General features: G+C 45.6%; 2 protein-coding genes across 2 annotated transcripts in view; one reads left to right on the top strand and one right to left on the bottom strand.

Moving 5' to 3' along the window:
- The first annotated feature begins 3,109 nt into the window (after positions 1–3,109).
- LOC134063980 (collagen alpha-1(IX) chain-like) lies at positions 3,110–18,247 on the top strand. Its single transcript, XM_062519750.1, has 27 exons — positions 3,110–3,141; positions 3,254–3,277; positions 3,409–3,462; positions 4,300–4,353; positions 4,634–4,669; positions 5,509–5,565; positions 6,079–6,132; positions 7,273–7,326; positions 7,738–7,791; positions 7,991–8,044; positions 8,565–8,618; positions 8,733–8,786; positions 8,903–8,956; positions 9,063–9,116; positions 10,062–10,106; positions 10,502–10,555; positions 10,659–10,712; positions 10,977–11,030; positions 12,263–12,334; positions 12,625–12,660; positions 12,821–12,865; positions 13,033–13,065; positions 13,568–13,714; positions 14,006–14,060; positions 15,689–15,877; positions 16,130–16,207; positions 17,498–18,247. Exons 4-27 carry the CDS (start codon positions 4,306–4,308, stop codon positions 17,692–17,694), a joined length of 1,632 nt encoding a protein of 543 aa, XP_062375734.1. The 5' UTR covers positions 3,110–3,141; positions 3,254–3,277; positions 3,409–3,462; positions 4,300–4,305; the 3' UTR covers positions 17,695–18,247.
- The window catches only part of LOC134064480 (collagen alpha-1(XIX) chain-like), a 52,790-nt gene continuing 51,951 nt past the window's right edge, over positions 17,833–18,671 (bottom strand). Inside the window, exon 34 of the mRNA XM_062520404.1 lies at positions 17,833–17,883. Coding sequence (XP_062376388.1) covers positions 17,833–17,883 — 51 coding nt within the window. The remainder of the gene's footprint in view (positions 17,884–18,671) is intronic.

Genomic DNA, 18,671 nt, shown 5'->3' with positions numbered 1-18,671 from the left:
GGAGTCCCTGGAATCGACGGCATTGCTGTAAGTGCACTGATGCCTCTTGCAAAGGAAGAGTAGAGCTCCTCCATCCTGCCGTCTGAAGTTACGGAGGCCGTGACCTGAATGTGGGGGGAAAAGGACACACCCCTGTTTTAAAAGCCAAGCACATGATGTTATAGCTTCAAAATAGGATATTGTTGGTCATTTTGTAATGCTTTGTGGATGGATAATGCACTTTTATAACCATGCCTTCTATTTTAGGGCGATAGAGGGGATGATGGTGAAGATGGCCCACCTGTAAGCACCATTTCCTGTTTTGATTATTCTTTCATATTCTATTCAGTTGTATTGTCCATATTGGGTCTTTATTAACTGGGCTATTCAAACAATGTTTTTGCAGGGCCCCAACGGAGATGGCGGTAAACCAGGCTCTGCAGGTCTCCCTGGGTTGCCTGGAGCTGACGTGAGTAGTCTGAATGTGTGATATGGGACATTGTTGGGTGTTATTCCTGCTGCTAGATGGTGCCAGTGAGACAGAACTGGACAAGATAGCTGACAGTGAGCTGTCAGTGCTTATTATGCAAAATCATGTCTCATTTGCGATTTGGCCCAAGATTGAAGTTGATCCCCCCACAACCTCCCGCCCCCTCCGGTAGCGTATTGAGGTGTATTGTGATGGCCTTTCGGGTGGTTCTTTCTAGGAGGTCAAAAAAATGCTGAGAATTTTTGGAGGTGGACCTTAAGGTAAAGAATCCTTGAAGAGTTTTCCCTTTGTAGACAACAGTCTTTTTGTTTGAGTGGGGAAAGCTGCAGCCTGGACTTAATTAAATGCTGATCCTTGTGAAAATGGAGGCCTGGGTTAGAAAAACAGGAGCACTATGATGCCAAGTGCCTCCTCACCAGAGGAAGAGTCCACATTGGAGCCCGATAGTTGAGCTAACAGAGGAGCGCAGGCATAGAGCCTCTCATTTGCAAGCAAAAAAATACCTTCTTCTTGAATAAAATCTTTTATTCAACATATTTTTAGCTTGGGTCTGCAGTTGGCTAGTGCAACAGCAACAGCAGAGTCCCATATTCTATATCCTTTTGAATAGTAATATCATTCCTGTTGCCAAACACTCCTTCACCCGCTCTGCAAGGTGGGGTTTTGACTTCCCCCAGCGCTTCTCTTGGGCTCCACAATGCCAGTGTGTATCTTGGCTGGCCCTTTGGTCCCTCCTGTTGAGAATCCTCAAGCTGGTGTGGAATGATGGCCGTGAATGGGGGTTTGTTTGAGACAGTGGGCTGGAATGCAGCCTGTCTGTCAGCAGCAGTCTCTGGAGTCCGAGGCAGTCTGGCTTTGAAAGTCTGTCAAAATACCTGCAGTAGGATCCCAGACCACATGAAAAGCCGTAGTATCAGGGCCCGTTATTTATTCCGTTTTTCTTTTAATGAAGACCATTGTGTAGGAGTCTGGGGGCTCTAATTAAATGATGGACAATGTGTGAAGTCCACAGTCCACCTAAAGTTAATTTAATAACTAGCCAAAATCTATTTCCTAATCTATATATATTATTATGATATACTATAAAGCCATGAGCAAGATCCTAAGCACAGACATTGGTGGGTGAGCTCAGTGCTCCTAAAGACTACATGATCGCTTTAGTTCATGCATGAGACTGACATTGTTCCTTGCCATCATCATTGAAATCGGGGCCTAGAGTGTTTTAAATGAAGCCATATGAGTCTCCCTTCGAGCTTCTCCTACCTGTGGCTCGGTGCAGAGGAAATGTGACCTTTTTGAACATGACCTACCATGTGTTACTGTAGGTGGGTGGAGCCTGCATGCTAATCATACATGCCCCATGCTCCCAGTGGGAGAACATACCAGATCACATGATCTTCATCCTATTTTGGATGTTGTTGTTGTTGTTAATGATGATGATCATGATTATTATTATTTTTTTATAATTGCCACAGTTATTGTTGTTGTTTCTGATGATGTTTATTATTATTGTTATTATTATTATTGCTGTTGTTTGTATTTTTCACCAGAATTCAATTGTATGGACAAATTAGTTCACATCTGTAATTAAATGAAGTTTAATTAAAAAGCACATAAAGTTAATGAATGAGAGAATTGAGCTTGTGGAATATACCCCGTGTGACCCCGACACAACAGCAGAGCATCAATGAGAATCTAATAGCGTTACCATCCAAAGCTGATTACTCTGTCAGTCTCACAATGCAGCAACAGCAATCACTCCCCCTCCCTCCCCGTAGAGACAATCCTTTGAATGCTACTGGTTTTTTTTTTGTTTTTGTTTGAAGCGTGGAAACAGAACGTCAATAGTCTGACCCCGTTTGATCTCCTCCTTGTTATGATTAATTAGTTAACACCCCTCATCTTTCTTTGTTTTCGTGCAGGGATTGACCGGCCCTGTTGGAGACGCCGGACCAGACGGCCCTGTCGGACAGAAGGTGACTGCCTAATGAGACGCTCCTCAGCTTCCTCTCTGCCTGGGAGAGCCGCGGTGGCAGGCGGCCAACCTGTTGTCTGCTGCCGCCGCTGCTGTTTGTGGCAGCTCTGCTCAGGCACGGGCACAGGCACAGGCTCTGTGCTGGGAAATGCACTGTGCAAAGCAACTCCTCGTGACCAATAAGCCTTAATCCTGTCTGTGTACCCCCGTAATCTCCACGGGTACCAGGGCTCTCAGCATCAGCCCCTATTAAGCTAACAACCGGTAGGCCAGTGAGTACGGCTGGCCACATAGGTGCCCTGACAAAGGTGGGATCTGGCCAGCACCTGATTACTTTACCTGTAAGATACGCTATCTCGTAGAATACCATATCACAAAAAGAGGCTTAATCAGTGTTCTTATTAAGACGTGTTCTCTCTGTAAATAGTAATGAAACATCACAACAGGCTTACGTTACACACTCAGTAATAGGGTTCAGCTTCACTGGCATGCAAAGGCTTTAGTCCGAGAGGCTTTGATCTTCTGACAGATGTCAGCATTCCAGTGGTAATGCTTCAAATTGGGCAGCAGTGAGGCTCCCCAAAATATGCTTGACTTCTCTTGCATGAGAGTGGAGGTCAATGGCAAGCTGACCAATGCTTTTGCTTTTGCTTTGTTTCAGGGAGAACCTGGCAAACCTGGACCTCGTGGCTCAGCTGTGAGTGAAAAGAAAAACAGTGTTTAAATGCCAGTGTCATGCTCTATATTAACTTGTTGTTCTATACTTATTATGACGGTGTTGTAAGTGTTCAAAATTATGTCATCCACAGGGTATTGGCCCAGATGGACCCCCTGTAAGTATACTGGATTGAAAACCTACACTGTCATAGTAGGTGTTAATGTGTACACACACACACACACACACACACACACACGTTATGGTGTCATTGAGTTACTCATTCGCATTCACCATGCTTACCAACAGGGACCACCAGGGCCAGGAGGCCTTCCAGGTGAATTGGGCAAAATCGGATCTCCCGTAAGTACCGATCATCTTTCATCATTATTACATAAACATCCAGCAGCATCAGGGCAAAGATACAGAACATATAGACAGCAAATGCACATAGCCTTTCACAGTAGCTGGCAGATCCTGCACACATCCTTTACCAGTGCACAGGTACTGTAGTTTAGGAGTACTGGAGTGTTATAAAGGTATGCTGATGACATGTGGACTCCTCTCGTGACCTAACTGGCCAAATCCAAGACAGCATTTGATCCCTTTCATTGGATGATATGTGTCAGCACAGGTGTACAAACTTGAACAAGCCTTTTCCAATACAAACCAAATGAGTGTCCTCCTTTTAACCTTTAGAAATATTAGCTGATTAGCAAAGCATTAGTGAATAGTCATATGTGATTAGTCTTACCTCATTATTCATTTGGCGGATGCTTTTATCCAAAGCGACGTGCAAATGCCAGTCTCCCCAGAGCAGTTCGGGGTTAAATGGCTCACTCAAGGGCACTTTTCTGGCTCCTGGTTGCTTGTCCAGCTCTTTAGCCACCATGCCATCACTGGCCTCTATCAGACCTACACTGCAGCTGTATAGGATCCCCACTGACTACGGGTTCTCTGAAGCAGTGGGGATGCAGCTTTGTCATCCCACTCCAAATACCGGGACTATAGAGCAAGAACTCATGTAAGATTGAAAACTATAGGGTAATAATGATCAATGCTAACTACATGCAGTGATGAAACTAGAGACTGATATACGTCAACAGGCCTGTCTTGTGCTGTTCCCTGTTGGAGACGTGAACATACATCCAGATGAATTGTTTTGTGATGATGAATTGATTGTGATGTGCTTTACCTTAGGGATCTATGGGTGTGCGAGGGCCATCTGGACCCAGGGGACCCACCGGAGCCAGAGTGAGTATTTACCCTGTTGCCCTGACAACATGACCCTTGACCTTTCAGGGATTTCACAGCCGGTCACTGGTGTTTACCATTTACACTTGTATTCTAGTCTCTCCAGGTTCATACATGGCTTTGTTGTAATTATTGTGGTGAAATATGATTTTTCTTCTCTCAAAACATGTTGTTAGAATAGCTGGGCTTTAGGATTTGGCTGTTTGTAGTCTGCACATGACCACAACTGTGTGATCTTGCTGTATTAGCTGATTAAAAACAGCATTGTCTTTGTTTTTAGGGAGCAGCTGGCGCGTTGGGTGGCACAATGGAGTTGGTAAGAACTGTGTGATTATTACAAGATCTGTGCACTCTTAGCATATATGAAGCAGCAAGAGCAAATGTCATGTATAAAGCTTGCGGTGCTGCTTAAAACTACTACCTGTACTGCTGCTGTGGACCTCTGGCATCGCAAGACCAATGTCTGAATGGGATGTGTTTTTACCTGCAGGGCAGGCCATATGAAACATAATAACAGAATGGAGAGGCTCTTTAATTAAAGTGAACTTTAATTAACATTTCCTGTGTAAAGTGTTCAGACATCCATTTGGGGGGTATTAAAACAATATTTCTGTGTTCATTAAAATGCTAATGTATTTGATGAAAAGTTAAATAGATAAATATCTAAATGCAATATTAATGAGCCTTCATTTGGTTGATGCAGCAACCAGATTCAGGCAGAGACATGTTTTGATTTTTAAATACAATTTATTCAAGGATGCCTGCAGTTCATTCAGTGTATCTTCCTGCATCACAGTGGTTGTTCAGCCAACAGCTTTGTAACAGTGACACATTTCAGTAGTACTACTGTGTGGGGCTCAGGCTTCGTATAGCTGTATTCTGAAATTGTTGCCACAATTTCTTTATCTTCCTTTTTTTATGCTAAGGTAGGAAATATGCCCATCTTCATTTTCTGTTTGGAATAGAATGACCTGTTCTGCAAGGATGAATTTTCTCAGGCACTGTGCCTGGGTTTAGGCGTGGGCCAGGTCATTTCAGATTTGTATGCAGAATAGATAAATAGAATAGATAATGGTATAGGAGGACTTAAAAGTTGTGGGATAACTTCAGTCACAGAAATGTTCTCCGCTTTAATCCCTGTTTTCCGCCCTGCAGTGTGGCAACGCCTGCCCACCGGGGACACCTGGCCATCCAGGCCTTCCAGGGATGAAGGTCAGTTTAATCCCCCGATGATGCACAGCAGACCTCTCCAGTTATGCATTACTGTCATTTGCATAGTTAAGGCACATATCTGCATAATGTCAATGTCAATGTCAATGCCAATTTATTTGTATAGCACTTTGAAAAAAACAAAAAAACAACAACAGTTGACCAAAGTGCTGTAAAACAAACCATCAGACAAACAAGAAACATACATAAGACAACAGAGGCTGGACGGAGTGGCGTAGTTGCCAGCGTGCCCATAATGTAAATGTTCTCCGGTAAAATGTTCTACGTCCTCTACATCCTCTATGTCCCATGTACTCGTGCTTGTAAGAGGTAATGTTGTCCTGTGGTTTGTGAAACGTTCTACATATGCCCATATTCACAAGCGATTTTCATTACATGTGTTACAGGTTTTACTCTTTGCCCCTCAGCTGTATGTCTGATACCCACAGCAGTGTACATCATGCTTGTTCACCATGCTTGTTTGTAATGTATCAAGTGCTGTGCTCTTTTCTGCAGGGTCACAAAGGTGTGAAGGGGGAGGGTGGGGAGCCTGGAAAGCAAGGACACAAGGCAAGTGCAGAGCTGAGATTATGATTGTTATTATTTATTATTTGAAAGATGGTGCAAAATGCAAAGTCAAACTAAAGCTAATTTGAGTATTAGCCAAAAACAAATTGTTAGTGTAACACCATATGACCAAGATGTTAATGTAACACCATATGACCAAGATGTTAATGTAACACCATATGACCAAGATGTTAAAGCGCTATCACTGATGATTATAGTTCACACACAAGAACTGGAATTGGGGAATTTTCCGGTCCTCCTTGACCTCATCACCCAGGGCAAAATGGGAATGTTAAAATATTAGTTTCGCATTGTGGATCCACGTTACATTTCTCATCTCTGTCCCCTGGATCTAATGTTTAAAATGTGTAGCCCTGTTCATAGCTAATATGTTTGTGTGGCTATTTTGTTTTGAATGTATGATCTTCATTGCCAATCAAGATTCATCGCACCCCGTGTCATGTCTCTCCTCCCCACTAGTGGGTCTCCCCCCACTCTTTGGGAACTACTGATATGCATGATTCATGTTAGTTTTCTATGTTAGCTGCACTTGACCTGGCTAATGTGCAAATGTACTGCATGCTGAAATAATCATGTCAGTGGCAGGACATACTCACTGAATACATTGAACCTTTTTTATTTCCTACTTCCTTTCATGGAAAAAAAAAATCAGATAACGGTTCATGCTTGTTTTAAATCACTATTTGCAATTATAACCAATTCAGTGAATGAAATGATTGACTAGGCTTGATAGCCATCGGGTTATCTATTAGTATCTAAGCAATGAAAAGGCTAATTGGAGAAGCGCACCCTCACATAGTGCCCAATCTCCATATCTCCACTGGCTACTTTTGATAATACAGACTGATATGGAGGATGAGTTTGCTTTCGGTGCTAATCTGAACTCCAGTAAAGAGACGATGGTATCCCCTACTACTTCATATGAAGGACTTAATCAGCGATGGGAATCAGTCCCTGTTTATTATTGCCATGATAACAAGATCTTGTTCACGTGGCTCGTGGACCCTGAATGCATTACCCTTCACTAACGAGATAAAGAGGGAGCTCTAATGTTCGGACTCGACTGGTCAAGATGGCGCCCACTGATAACGGATGGCTAATGTGTGATCATTATTCCCACAGGGAGAAGAGGGAGACCAGGGAGCGTCGGGAGAAGTGGGAGCACAGGGGCCTACGGTGAGCCACGCTGATGTTCCGACCAGGATTGATTCGGCCGCGATTACAGTCCATATCAGAATTGGAAACGGCTTTGAATCAAGATCTGCCATAGACAATAGAGAGAGAATTTGTCACAGAAGAGGCGGTGGAAGAGTTTGTAGAAGTGCATGAAACCGATGTTACACATTAAGTCTCCAACATAACACTGAAACACCAGCTATACGTGTATCAGCCTCACAGCTGAACAGGCATGCTCAGCTCAAAGTGCTTGCGGAGGTTCAGATAACAGTAGTTGTCCGATGGCAGAGCGATGGCAGACACATTCAGCCTTGTCCTGAAGGCTCCCCTCAGACTGAGAGGGTAGTGAACAGGAACAGGAAGTGCCAGCGGTGGCCTTTAACAGCTTGTGCTGCCTCCGTCTCATTGCAGGGGCCACAGGGAATCCGCGGGTCGACGGGAACCATGGGACCCAAAGGTGAAATGGTAAGAGGCTCCGAGGAGGAGCGCCGCATAACGATGACAAATAGCGTCCCGCAGCTGCTCCCGGGCCCTGTGCCTTCTCCTTTTATTTTGTTTATTTATTTACCGTTAATGCCAGTGGATGGGGACACCATTATAATGTTCTTTTTTTATATTATATATATATTATTTTTTTTCATTATTGTTATTCTCCCTCTTGCAGGGAGCTCGAGGCCACGATGGAGATCCAGGATCGCAGGGTGTCCTGGGGGCCACAGTGAGTTCCACGCGCCAAATTAACCTCTCGGCTCCATGACTAAATCCCTGCACCAGCCACCACACTGCGCTCATCTGTGGCAGGCAGAGGAAGAGTGGCTCTCAGGCACAAACTAATCCTCAGAAGCACTTGAGGGCTGTTTCCTTGAATGGGGGCGGACGAAGGCAAAGGCCTAGGGCTGTTGTACATTTTAATCCATGTTTTGGAAGTGAGCCGTTGGTGTCTCAGCCAGAAACATTGACATTATGTTTTAAAATACTAGTGACAGGGCTTGGCTTCGTCAATGCCTTGCCTTGGTTGATTACATTGTGAAGAAATGAATGTTGCCAGCAAAATATTTGCAGAAACATTAGCAGAAACTTAAATCATATAGTCATAAAAGCCTGGAGCAGAAAATAGTATCAAATAATTGTTTTGATTACATTTTACATATATTTATGTGTATACAAATATGTTATAAATAGGATGATGTATGGTATATGGTATACTGTGTATTTAACGGTGATTGTTGTCATTTCAGGGAGACATGGGCCAGAGAGGAGTGATGGGGGAGAGAGGTCCCAAGGGAGAGGAAGTAAGACCTCATCATCAAGCGCCAGCTCCTTCAGTTCATACTGTAGTAGTTGACTGTTCCTTACACACAGGGGGATCTCTGCTGCTTTAACCCTCTGCTCTTGTTCCACTCCAGGGCGGTCAAGGACAAAGGGGCATCACTGGTCTTCCCGGACCGAAGGGTGACTCAGTAAGTCTGACGCTCTCTCTAATGTGATCGTTTGCTTAATTATCTCACAAGAGTGCCGTTGTCACGGCGATAGTTCTGTTTTCCTCCTGTAACGCTGCCCGTCTCCTCTCCTCTAGGGCCTGCCAGGCGTGGATGGCCGTGAGGGCATCCCTGGTATGCCAGGTTCAAAGGTAGGAGTCTCATTAATGCACCACACGCAGCTATTCTCTATGTGTGAAGCCGGGGCTGTGATTCTCAGTCTTCTCACTCCTCTGTTCCATCTGTTTCATTGTGCAGGGCAGCTCAGGTAAACCTGGATCTCCTGGCGAGGTCGGGCTGCAGGGACTTCCTGTAAGTATGACAGGTGTTCAACCTCGGCAGTGGTGTGCGTGAGACGTAGGCGGAGTGTTTGATTGCTGCTCATTTGTGTGTTATGCGTGTTATGTCTCTCAGCCGAATTATACACATCACCGCATCATCACTGAGGACCCTGTCTTCCAAAACAGCAGAATATCTGCATGTGAATGGTACTCTATAGTGCCACTGTGACTCAGTGTGATTCTGTAGTGCATTCAGTTGATTGCTATGGGGGCAGACTGTTTTTGTTTATATACCACAACAATAACATGAAAGCGTAGCCCAGAACAATAGCCTCAAGGGAACGTAGGAAACCTATTTCTCGCCAGCCACACAGGAGCTGCCTTATGGGCTGTGTCCTCAAATGGCATCGAACAGCTTCTCTGAGTTGTCCCACTCCACAACATGCATTTTATTCAGCAAGCCCTCATCAAAGCAGGAAGAAGCAATCAGCCGTAGACTTCTGAGGAAGACAATCATTTGAGTTCTCGAGTGGTGTGCAAGTGGCGGTTTCCGAGCGATGTTTTGCTGCAGACTAGAAAATGTGCTATGCCCCTCATAGCAGGCTGCCACTCCACTGGCACAGGAGGATGTTGCAAAATGAACAAAATAGCTTTTCCTGCAAACAAAATTAGCAAACACCTTGCGTTTAAAATGAAATATGTATCAACATGCTCCAATCAGCGTGCATGAAAGTGCTCCTGAGCGTCTTTGCTTTCTTCTGCTTTCCTGTTTGTGTGGGATAGTGAAACGGTGAACTTTTACCCTGCACCCAGGTGCAATGGCTGCGTGCCTTCAAAGGCTGTTTTTGAGGCGTCGTCAAAGAGGTCTGCTTTGATCTCGCCGAAGTGGCGGGATGCTGCTAAACAATGTTGTTGTGTGCGGGAGTAGGAGGGAAACAGTTGAACGCGAGCTGTTTGTTGTCTTCCCCTTCTGTAGGGTTTACCTGGCATACCCGGACCCAAGGGCATGGGTGGGGAGAAGGTGAGTGTTGCACTGTAAGATGTTTACAGACTCAAACCAAAGTCTAATGGGCTGCCTCCTGCCTTACGTACGGGGGTGGCAGCCAAATGTCATAGTTTATGCTGTTTCATAAAACAGTTGATGGTGTCGAAAACTTAGTTTAAAAAGTTATTCTCCTTTGACTGACATCTTTAGGGAGGTTTTCATGAATTCTCTATTAGCGTTCATTACTTTTTGTATGCCTTTGATTTCAACAACCTAGTCGAAATGTTATGAATGAAAACCTCTGCGAACAAACTGAATCTGACCCTTTAAGAAAGCCTTGCTGCAGGTATTTCCATATAAATGAACCATCTAAATACTCGTGCGACTGACGAAAGAGAGAAGAAACTCAGACAATTGCTTTTGTTCCACAGGGTGGCTCTGGAGATCCCGGTCTCCTCGGGACAATGGGCTCGGCTGGCAAACAGGTGAGTAGATAAGGCCTTCGCTGGCCATTCGCCACCAATAGCGGCACACTTACACAGGTTGGCACGCCATTACACTGCCATTGTCTCTTCTTCCTCCCCGCAGGGCGAGAGAGGAGAACAAGGCGAGCTCGGCCCGATCGGACCCGTTGGAGAGCCCGTATGTTTTACTTCCATTTCCTGCCATGAAATGTTATCATTTAATTACTTTTCTGGGGCCGCGCTGGCACCTGTTTGAGGAACAGCTGTCCTAATGGAAACGATGCTATTTTTATTCTGATCGTGTCTTTCTCACCGTGCCTCTGGTGTGTGTGTGTGTGTGTGTGTGTGTGTGTGTGTGTGTGTGTGTGTGTGTGTGTGTGTGTGTGTGTGTGTGTGTGTGTGTGTGTGTGTGTGTTTGTGTGTGTGTGTGTGTGTCACACAGGGTGATCGAGGAGAGCAGGGACATGATGGGCCAGCTGGAAAACCAGGTGCCAGAGTAAGTGACAGCTAGCTTCTGTATGTGTGTGTGTGTGTGTGTGTGTGTGTGCGTCTATGTTTGTCAGTGTGTGTGTGTGTGTGTTGTTGCTGACAGATGCTGACAAATGACACAAACACCTTTGAAATGAAGCTCATGAAAAGCACACATCATCACATGCTTTAGTGTCAGGAGTAATTAATGCCCTACTGCCAGTTTTTGCCCACAGTGTAAAAAAAGCTTTGTGGGGTCTCCATGTCTTACCTGTTGATGCCTGATATCCAGCTCAAAACTACACCATAGCATGATGTCATTGTGTATCAATGCTTCTATCCAATGAAAAATAGCCAATTATTGCAGCTCAGTGTTGTAAAGTAAACATGCTGGCTTGAATCTAAAAAGTTGTGTGCGGCATGTTCAAGACTCTTAGAGCAAGAGAAAAAAGACTGAGCTATAGCCGTGGAGGAGAAGTAATCACATCACCGTGAGTCACCGTGAGATTTGGAAAAGCTCCCACGTCTCCTCTTATCACCAGGAAGCTCAAGCCCACAGACAAAGCACGCCTCAAATGATAGGTGACCGCTATCAGATGGCCACAATTCATTTGTACATGAAAGCTAAGCCTTCTTCCTACTGAGCCGCATTACTCAAAAGATAGGAGCCATGACACGACAGAAAAAAACAAAAAACCCAAACGACTGTGGTCAAAAGATAGAAAGAGAATCAAATAAAATAAAGGGGACCGATATAGAATAATGAGAGCTAGAGAGTAAGCACGGGCGGATGGAGTGCAGAGAACAAGCGCAGGAATCCTCTGCTGGAGGTGGAGGGTGGAGGCCCAGCCAGGCTACGCAGGAATTCCCCAGAGAATAGGGCCGAGTGAGATCCCATGGAAGGGCTATTTTCACAGTAAGGGGAGAGTTTCTCTGTGAGGTAGCCCCTCTCAAAGAGCCCTCTGTTTCCCCGGCATTCCACACACAGCCGAGTGCAGATCAAAGGTACACACCACAGTGGGGAGATGAGACACACACACACACACACACACACACACACACACACACACACCACAAATCTGAGAATATCAACTCAGCTAAAAAAGAACAAGGAAACAAAGATAAAACAAACAAACGATGGGTTGAATTAGATTTTTTTTTTTCATAATATGGAGATCTTTAGATGAAGTCCATGGTCAGCTTACTATAATTTCCTGTTCCTCGCATATTGGATATCAATTTCCTTTCATTCAACTTTAGGGGCCCAAAGGTGATCTCGGCTTGCCAGGACTTCCTGGACCTTCTGGTCTTCCCGGAGTGAAGGGTGACAGAGTAAGAGAATTGCTTGGTTCTTCACCACTCTCTTGTTGTACATGTGCACCATGCCTCTCATGGTCAGCTCAGTACAAAACGTTGATTAAAACTGCTCTGTATTTCCCCAGTGCAACTCTCTGGACCTTCCAGTTTCTCATTGTCTCAGTATCTAATTCAGCTACAATATCAGTTATATTGCATTTTAACATTGCCTTTTAAACGTTACAAATCAAGTTAATATGATACTGGCTAATCAAACTAATCAATTGTATTGTGTTAACCTGTGAGTGTGTTGTTGAATGTTACAGGGCGAGGGCGGTGAGACTGGGCCAAAGGGAGAGCAGGTACGGCCTGAGTCTGTTTCTCTCCTCATACTACATGATGGATCATTCATTATTGCAGCCGTGTTGGCATAGATGTTACACCACATGTAACAAGACATGGTCTGACTAGAGAATCTGCTGCTCTTCTTGTGTCTGACAATTTTCCAAATCTCTCTTCCAGGGACAACAAGGAGCAGAGGGAACTCCAGGAGACAAAGGAGACCTTGTGAGTAGCTTTGGGTCATTTATATGGCGTCAGATGCATTAGAGATGTAGGTTAGACATAACTGACTCAATTCCAGATTTATCCATTCCAGGCATACATGTATATCCTATATCAGTATTCTCACCTCTGCCTCTCTCTAAATGGGTCTTATTTTGCCTCAATTACAGGGCGAGACAGGAGAACCAGGACCTAAAGGAGCGGTTAGTTTTGCAAATCTGAATTTATTCATTCCATTCCTGACTTGCCTGAGTGTTCTGTACAAGCTGGTCACGTCTCCCAGACCTTCCCATGCAGTAATACATCAATACTCACCATAAGAGAGCATCATTAAGTAATGGCAACTAAATCTCAAGGCACCCATCCTCACACATTAGTACATTTCACACATCTCTTTACCCTCTGATGGATTTATTAATTTCTCAGTCCATTTACCTGTTTCCTCTCATGATCTTTAACGTCCATGTGACTTCCACCTATTTCTTCCTCTTTGCCACCTTCAGTTTTGGAACTGAACTCAAACTCTTCTTTAGCTAAATCCTTTGCTTGTGGTTGGTTGCTGGGAGTCCAAATTGAGCTCGCATGATCCAAGCTTGTTTCCTTCACTAATCCTGTCATGTCGTCTGGCTGTGTGTGTAGGCCTAGGCCTCAGACACCACAGGAAGCTCTCAGACCGAATTGATTTTTCGCCGTCTCTCATTACAGGGCGGAAACCCAGGAGAGCCAGGGAACAGGGGAGCAGAGGGCGCCCGCGGGCAGCCTGGCATCCAGGGGCCTGCCGGTACGCCAGGACCGCGCGGCATGCAGGGAGACAGGGGATCACCAGGACCTCGTGGGTCTCAGGGGCCAGCGGTGGGTGGCACGTTGTCTAGGCAACAGACACAGCAAACAGACTCATCACTTTGTTTGGGCCACAGACACAGCAAACAGACTCATCACTTTATCAGTTTGTTTAGTGTGGAGTATGGTGTAATCCTTTTGAAAGCAAAGCAAACCACATCTCCATTATTAGCATGCTACTTGCTATCTAGATGTAAACTTTTCAGTATTTGACTATTCGCTATCTATGATTGCTTTGCAAAACCATACAGTTTTACAGATGTTGTGCAGATGTTAAGTAAAGTACTTCCCTTCTACTTGCAGGGCAAAGAGCCAAGTGATCAACAAATCCGACAAGTCTGCATGAGAGTAATGCAGGGTAAGGCTTAGATCTCCATTACACACAATGTGTGGTGTTTCCTTTAATAATTTGCCCTGTATTTGATGTCTCACTAAAGTGCCTTACAGCGAGTCGGCCCGTGGCCAATCAGGAGAGGGGGTGGGGGAGTGAGGAGAGGGAGTGCTTGCATCTTGTTTTTTTTGTTTATTTGCAGGATGAGTAAGGCCATCAGATTCCCAGCTCGATCTTCAAAAACACTCTTAAAAAAGATTTGAAGTTGAAGTTGAAGGTCTGAGATCTGGCTCTGCACCGGCTGGCTTCCGCTCCAGTCTGAGTCATGACTTTTTCATCGCCGCGCTCTCCTGAAAAATTCATTTGGCCTTCAGCAGAGTTGCTGCACTTTCTGGCTGGGAGCAAGAAAAGTCTGTGGCTCTTTTAAAAAGAAAAAAGGGGGAAAAGAAATCCTACCAAATTCAGCCAAGCATTCACAATATGAATTTTCATTGAGAGACTTCGGAGTGAACTTCACTGACAAGCAGTGTAGCATAGCGCTGTGGAGTTTGCATTGGATTTGTTAGACCATGAATGGTTTCACTTCAGTGTAATTAGAAGTTATAAATGAGCAATGCATGGATGATCAGGGTTTTCTGCTTTAAGGGAGGAACCAATCGCCACAACACCACCAGAGACGACTGCATTTATTATGGCTTACCAATGCTGGTACTCTAGACAAGCAGGATTTACTTTCATTTTCAAGTGCATGTTCAAGCACATTTTGTTAATTTGGTAAACGTGTCAACAAGCATGTGCTTTGACGAGATAACGTGATTATTTTTAAAAGGCAGACTCTCGTCCAACGACAGTCATAGGAGCCACTGAGTTGAGGAGCACATAATTTAGCTGTGATTGCGTCTCACGAAAGTGGCATCATATTGGCGTCTGTGCTGCAGGGAGAACACAGTGGAGAGTGCTGGAGCATCACAGCCAGATGATTGTTTGTACGGGTTTTGAACCCTGATTGCATGTTGACAAATGCATAAATGTGCCATGTGTGCTTTTAGTAGGGGAGATTATGTGAAAAATCGTTACGCGGCGGATAGAAGCATGAAATTTGGTAGATATTTTCCTTGGGTGATCCTAAGACATCCTAGAAGGGGTGCCCAAAAATATCTCAAAAACTACCTATACAACCTCCTAAAAGCTTGAAATTTGATGTATATGTTCATTGGGTGATCCTAAGTCATCCTGGAAGATTACACCAACATTTGGATAAAAGTGTCCACTGCATACCAGTCTCTTTATTTTACAAAGGGAAGATTATACAATTTTAGGCAAGAATTTTTGAGCTATGGCTAGACATAGGTTAGCTGAGTAGATGTGTTTTGAGGACATTCAGGTTTTCAAGTGACTCTGATGATCACGAGGAGGGATGCATCCCATCCCAAAAGCTCCCATCTGTTTTCAGAAAACCCATCCCTGACAACAATATACATTTTGTATATGATTTCCTCTCTATGAATATCATACATCAACAGTGCGACAGAAACCAATATGTTGTTATATACAGTATATGTAATTATTGAACCTGAGTACTCCATGTTTTGCGCATGAAAGCACACTATCATTGCCGCATGCTGACCCTACCGTTGTCTTTTTCCAACCTCCAGAGCAGTTGGCACAGTTAGCAGCCAGTCTTAGAAGGCCAGAGTCAGGAGCAGTAGGCCTGCCTGGTCGTCCAGGACCCCCAGGTCCTGCTGGTCCCCCAGGAGACAGTGGCTTCCCTGGGCAGGCAGGAACAAGAGGTCTCCCTGGCTTGAAAGGACCTCCAGGAGTTATGGGACGCAAAGGACCAAAAGGTTTGACTCTCCGCATAAACATAATTGTTCTCTACATTTACGTTGTGTATTGTTTCCCCCAACTTGGGATCTGTTTTGCATAGTGTGACATGTGATGTACTGTAAAGCCTTTAGAATGGAGTTAACTAACTGGGGCCTAGTAGAGAGTACATCTGATGTGGTTCCTACTCCCCAGTGAAAACCATGGCCCTTTGCTGTGAGCTAGGGCTGTGGAGCGATGGCTGGGCTCTAATGGTTTTGTGTCTGGTTCAGGTGAGATGGGAGACAGAGGCGACCGAGGACCCACAGCGCGAGGACCCAAAGGCCTGCCAGGACCTCCTGGTCTACCAGGTAAGGAGTCATACGAACCCATTCAGATGGACAAAAGGTGGACAGACAGACAGACAGACAGACATGCCGTAGCCCCCTTGGTCACAAGTAACATCACATAGTGAATGCGCTTTGTCAGTTAACCTTTTGATACGCTGCTGAGAAAACTTTGCGGACATTTTCCTGACGTTCCCATACATGGCACACACACACACACAGTGAGATAGGCGAGGCTGTAGTGAGAGTGGCAGTTCCAGGCCACTTTTCCTGATGAATGAAATGCCATCAGCCGCTCTCCAGGGAGCCCACTTTGTGGCCGCCACTCAATTGAAAACAGAGGCATTAAGCTGGGCTCCGCGGAGCATGAGAGCCAAGCAAAGCGATGGCAATGGCCTCAGGACGGGAATCCGAATGTTTGGAGACAGGTGGCGGGGCGCAGCACAGATAAAGGAAACCAGAGAGCCATAAGTGGAAGTGAGAACACGTGCAGCGGTGTGTGTGTTAGTGAGTGTGAGTCATCCTGGGGCGAGGGTGTGTGTGTGTGTGTGTGTGAGTGTAAGTGTGAGTCATCCTGGGGTGAGGGTGTGTGTGTGTGTGTCTGGGTTGGTATAGAAATCAGGCGGAGTAAGTGGCGGGGCACGTATTCCCTCGCGGCGCGTGGCTCAAATGTGAAGGGACGGACACGTATTACGGGCAGAGACGGCATCGGGGGCGAGTGGTCAGCGTTCGGCCATGGCGGCACACCGCCATGAATCATTTATCCGCCTCTCTACCTGTGCCACGCCACCAGCCTTCATTTGCAGTTAATGTCCGGGTGGGGACCCACCACGGCAGTGAGGCGGGCAGAGGTGTGTGTGTGTGTGTGTGTGGGGGGGTGTAATCTGGGGATGGCACTGGGGCAGACTCAACTCTCTGCCCCCCCCCCCCCCCAGGAGAGATCAGTAGCGGTCAAACCAGAATAAGCAATTTATATGCGTCTAGCTCAATGTCTCTCCCCTCACCCCCTTCATTTTCTCAGCAGGGACGAGATAATAGGATTAGTTTTTGAATTTTGAAGCCTCTTAATGGTTAGAACAGGATGTATGCCATCTAAATGATATTACAAGTCAGTATCGATTAGTGTCGTACAGGCTTATTGGGAGACCTCCTGATTTGTAATCTCAGCGTGGTGTTCTCAGAGAGAGAGAGAGAGAGAGAGAGAGAGAGAGAGAGAGAGAGAGAGAGAGAGAGAGAGAGAGAGCATGGGGCCTGGGGGGAAGAGATGAATTGTGAATTGTTGACATCTCACATGTGCCTTATTTCCCATCTCAGGTGAGCCAGGTAAGCCCGGCTACGGCAAGGATGGACGTGATGGCGCCAGAGGCCCACCTGGTATCCACGGTCAGGCCGGTGTCCCTGGGCCTCCTGGTTCTGCCGGTCCTAATGGCTACTGCGACCCTTCCGCCTGCAACCTCCCGGCTGGGTCAGCCGTCCTGGACACCAACATGAAGGGGCCCAACGACAACTAGGCCACTAGGGGGCACTAGCACAGCTGGGGCTGAAGCAGTGGAGGAGAGACTATCGTAATGGACAACTCCCCGAGGAAGCACACAACATTCTCACGGCACATTTGAAAGCCAGAAAAGGAGACGGGGAGTGCAACCCTGTCAGCGCCAGTACACCAGCGTGAGAATGTTCTGTGCTCGCCTCGCCAGGGCCTGGGAACATCACACGGAGGGCTCCATTTCAGTTGTAGAGACATCACCAGAGTCATATTGCTCAAATATCTGATTTGAAATGTGGTCATTATTGTATTGTTTTGTGTCCTTTTTTTTGTTTTGTTTTGTTCAAACTAAACATCTTGGTTGTTTTCCTTTTTTGTATTTTTTTTTGTTTTTTTTTCAAAAAAATATTTTCCAACCCCACTGCCTATGTTGTCAGCACTCTTCCCTCTCCATAACGCAATCTGATCCTCACAGGATGTTTCCCTGGGGACTATATTCAACTCCTCTACCCATGGTTCCCACCCATGGCGAAACTACTACTTACCTAGAAATCATGAACATTCCCCGCGAGAGACAGAAGCGGTAAACAAACCCGAATGCCATCTCATTTTTCAATGTACCCACTGTACCATACTGAGCAAAAGATAAACCTGCTGAAAACGCTTGTGGTGTTATCCCTCTGTACAGCGATTGTGGCAAAGGATACGACTTTTCATTTCACTTTCAAATAAACACAGGGGGACTTTAATAGAACCATTCACTTTGGCCGCTCCGTTCCGTTGTACAGTAAATCTGCAAATTACTATGGATTAGGCATGGTGCAATGTTCTGCTCTTCGGAGGGCGACGGAAGACGTTACTCCTGCTATGCCTGGATTAGGTGGCAGGTGTTGAAGGATTTCCCCTTAAAGAGCTCAAAGTGGGGCTCCCGCCAGCGTGCCAAAACAGCCAGATGATGCACAGTATTTCTATTTATTATACCTAGGTATTATGGAAGGATGA

The sequence above is a fragment of the Sardina pilchardus genome, chromosome 18 (assembly GCF_963854185.1).
Source record: "Sardina pilchardus chromosome 18, fSarPil1.1, whole genome shotgun sequence".
Classification (NCBI taxonomy): domain Eukaryota; kingdom Metazoa; phylum Chordata; class Actinopteri; order Clupeiformes; family Clupeidae; genus Sardina; species Sardina pilchardus.
The sequence above is the reverse complement of the archived record's forward strand: the minus strand, read 5'-3'. Positions and strand labels throughout refer to the sequence as shown.

Bases quoted from the DNA above. Each gene is read 5' to 3' on its own strand.
- LOC134063980 (XM_062519750.1), top strand. From the start codon at position 4,306: ATGGGTGTGCGAGGGCCATCTGGACCCAGGGGACCCACCGGAGCCAGA. The intron at 8,787-8,902 runs GTAAGTCTGACG...CCTCTCCTCTAG, and splicing joins CCGGACCGAAGGGTGACTCA to GGCCTGCCAGGCGTGGATGG. The intron at 14,061-15,688 runs GTAAGGCTTAGA...TCCAACCTCCAG, and splicing joins CTGCATGAGAGTAATGCAGG to AGCAGTTGGCACAGTTAGCA.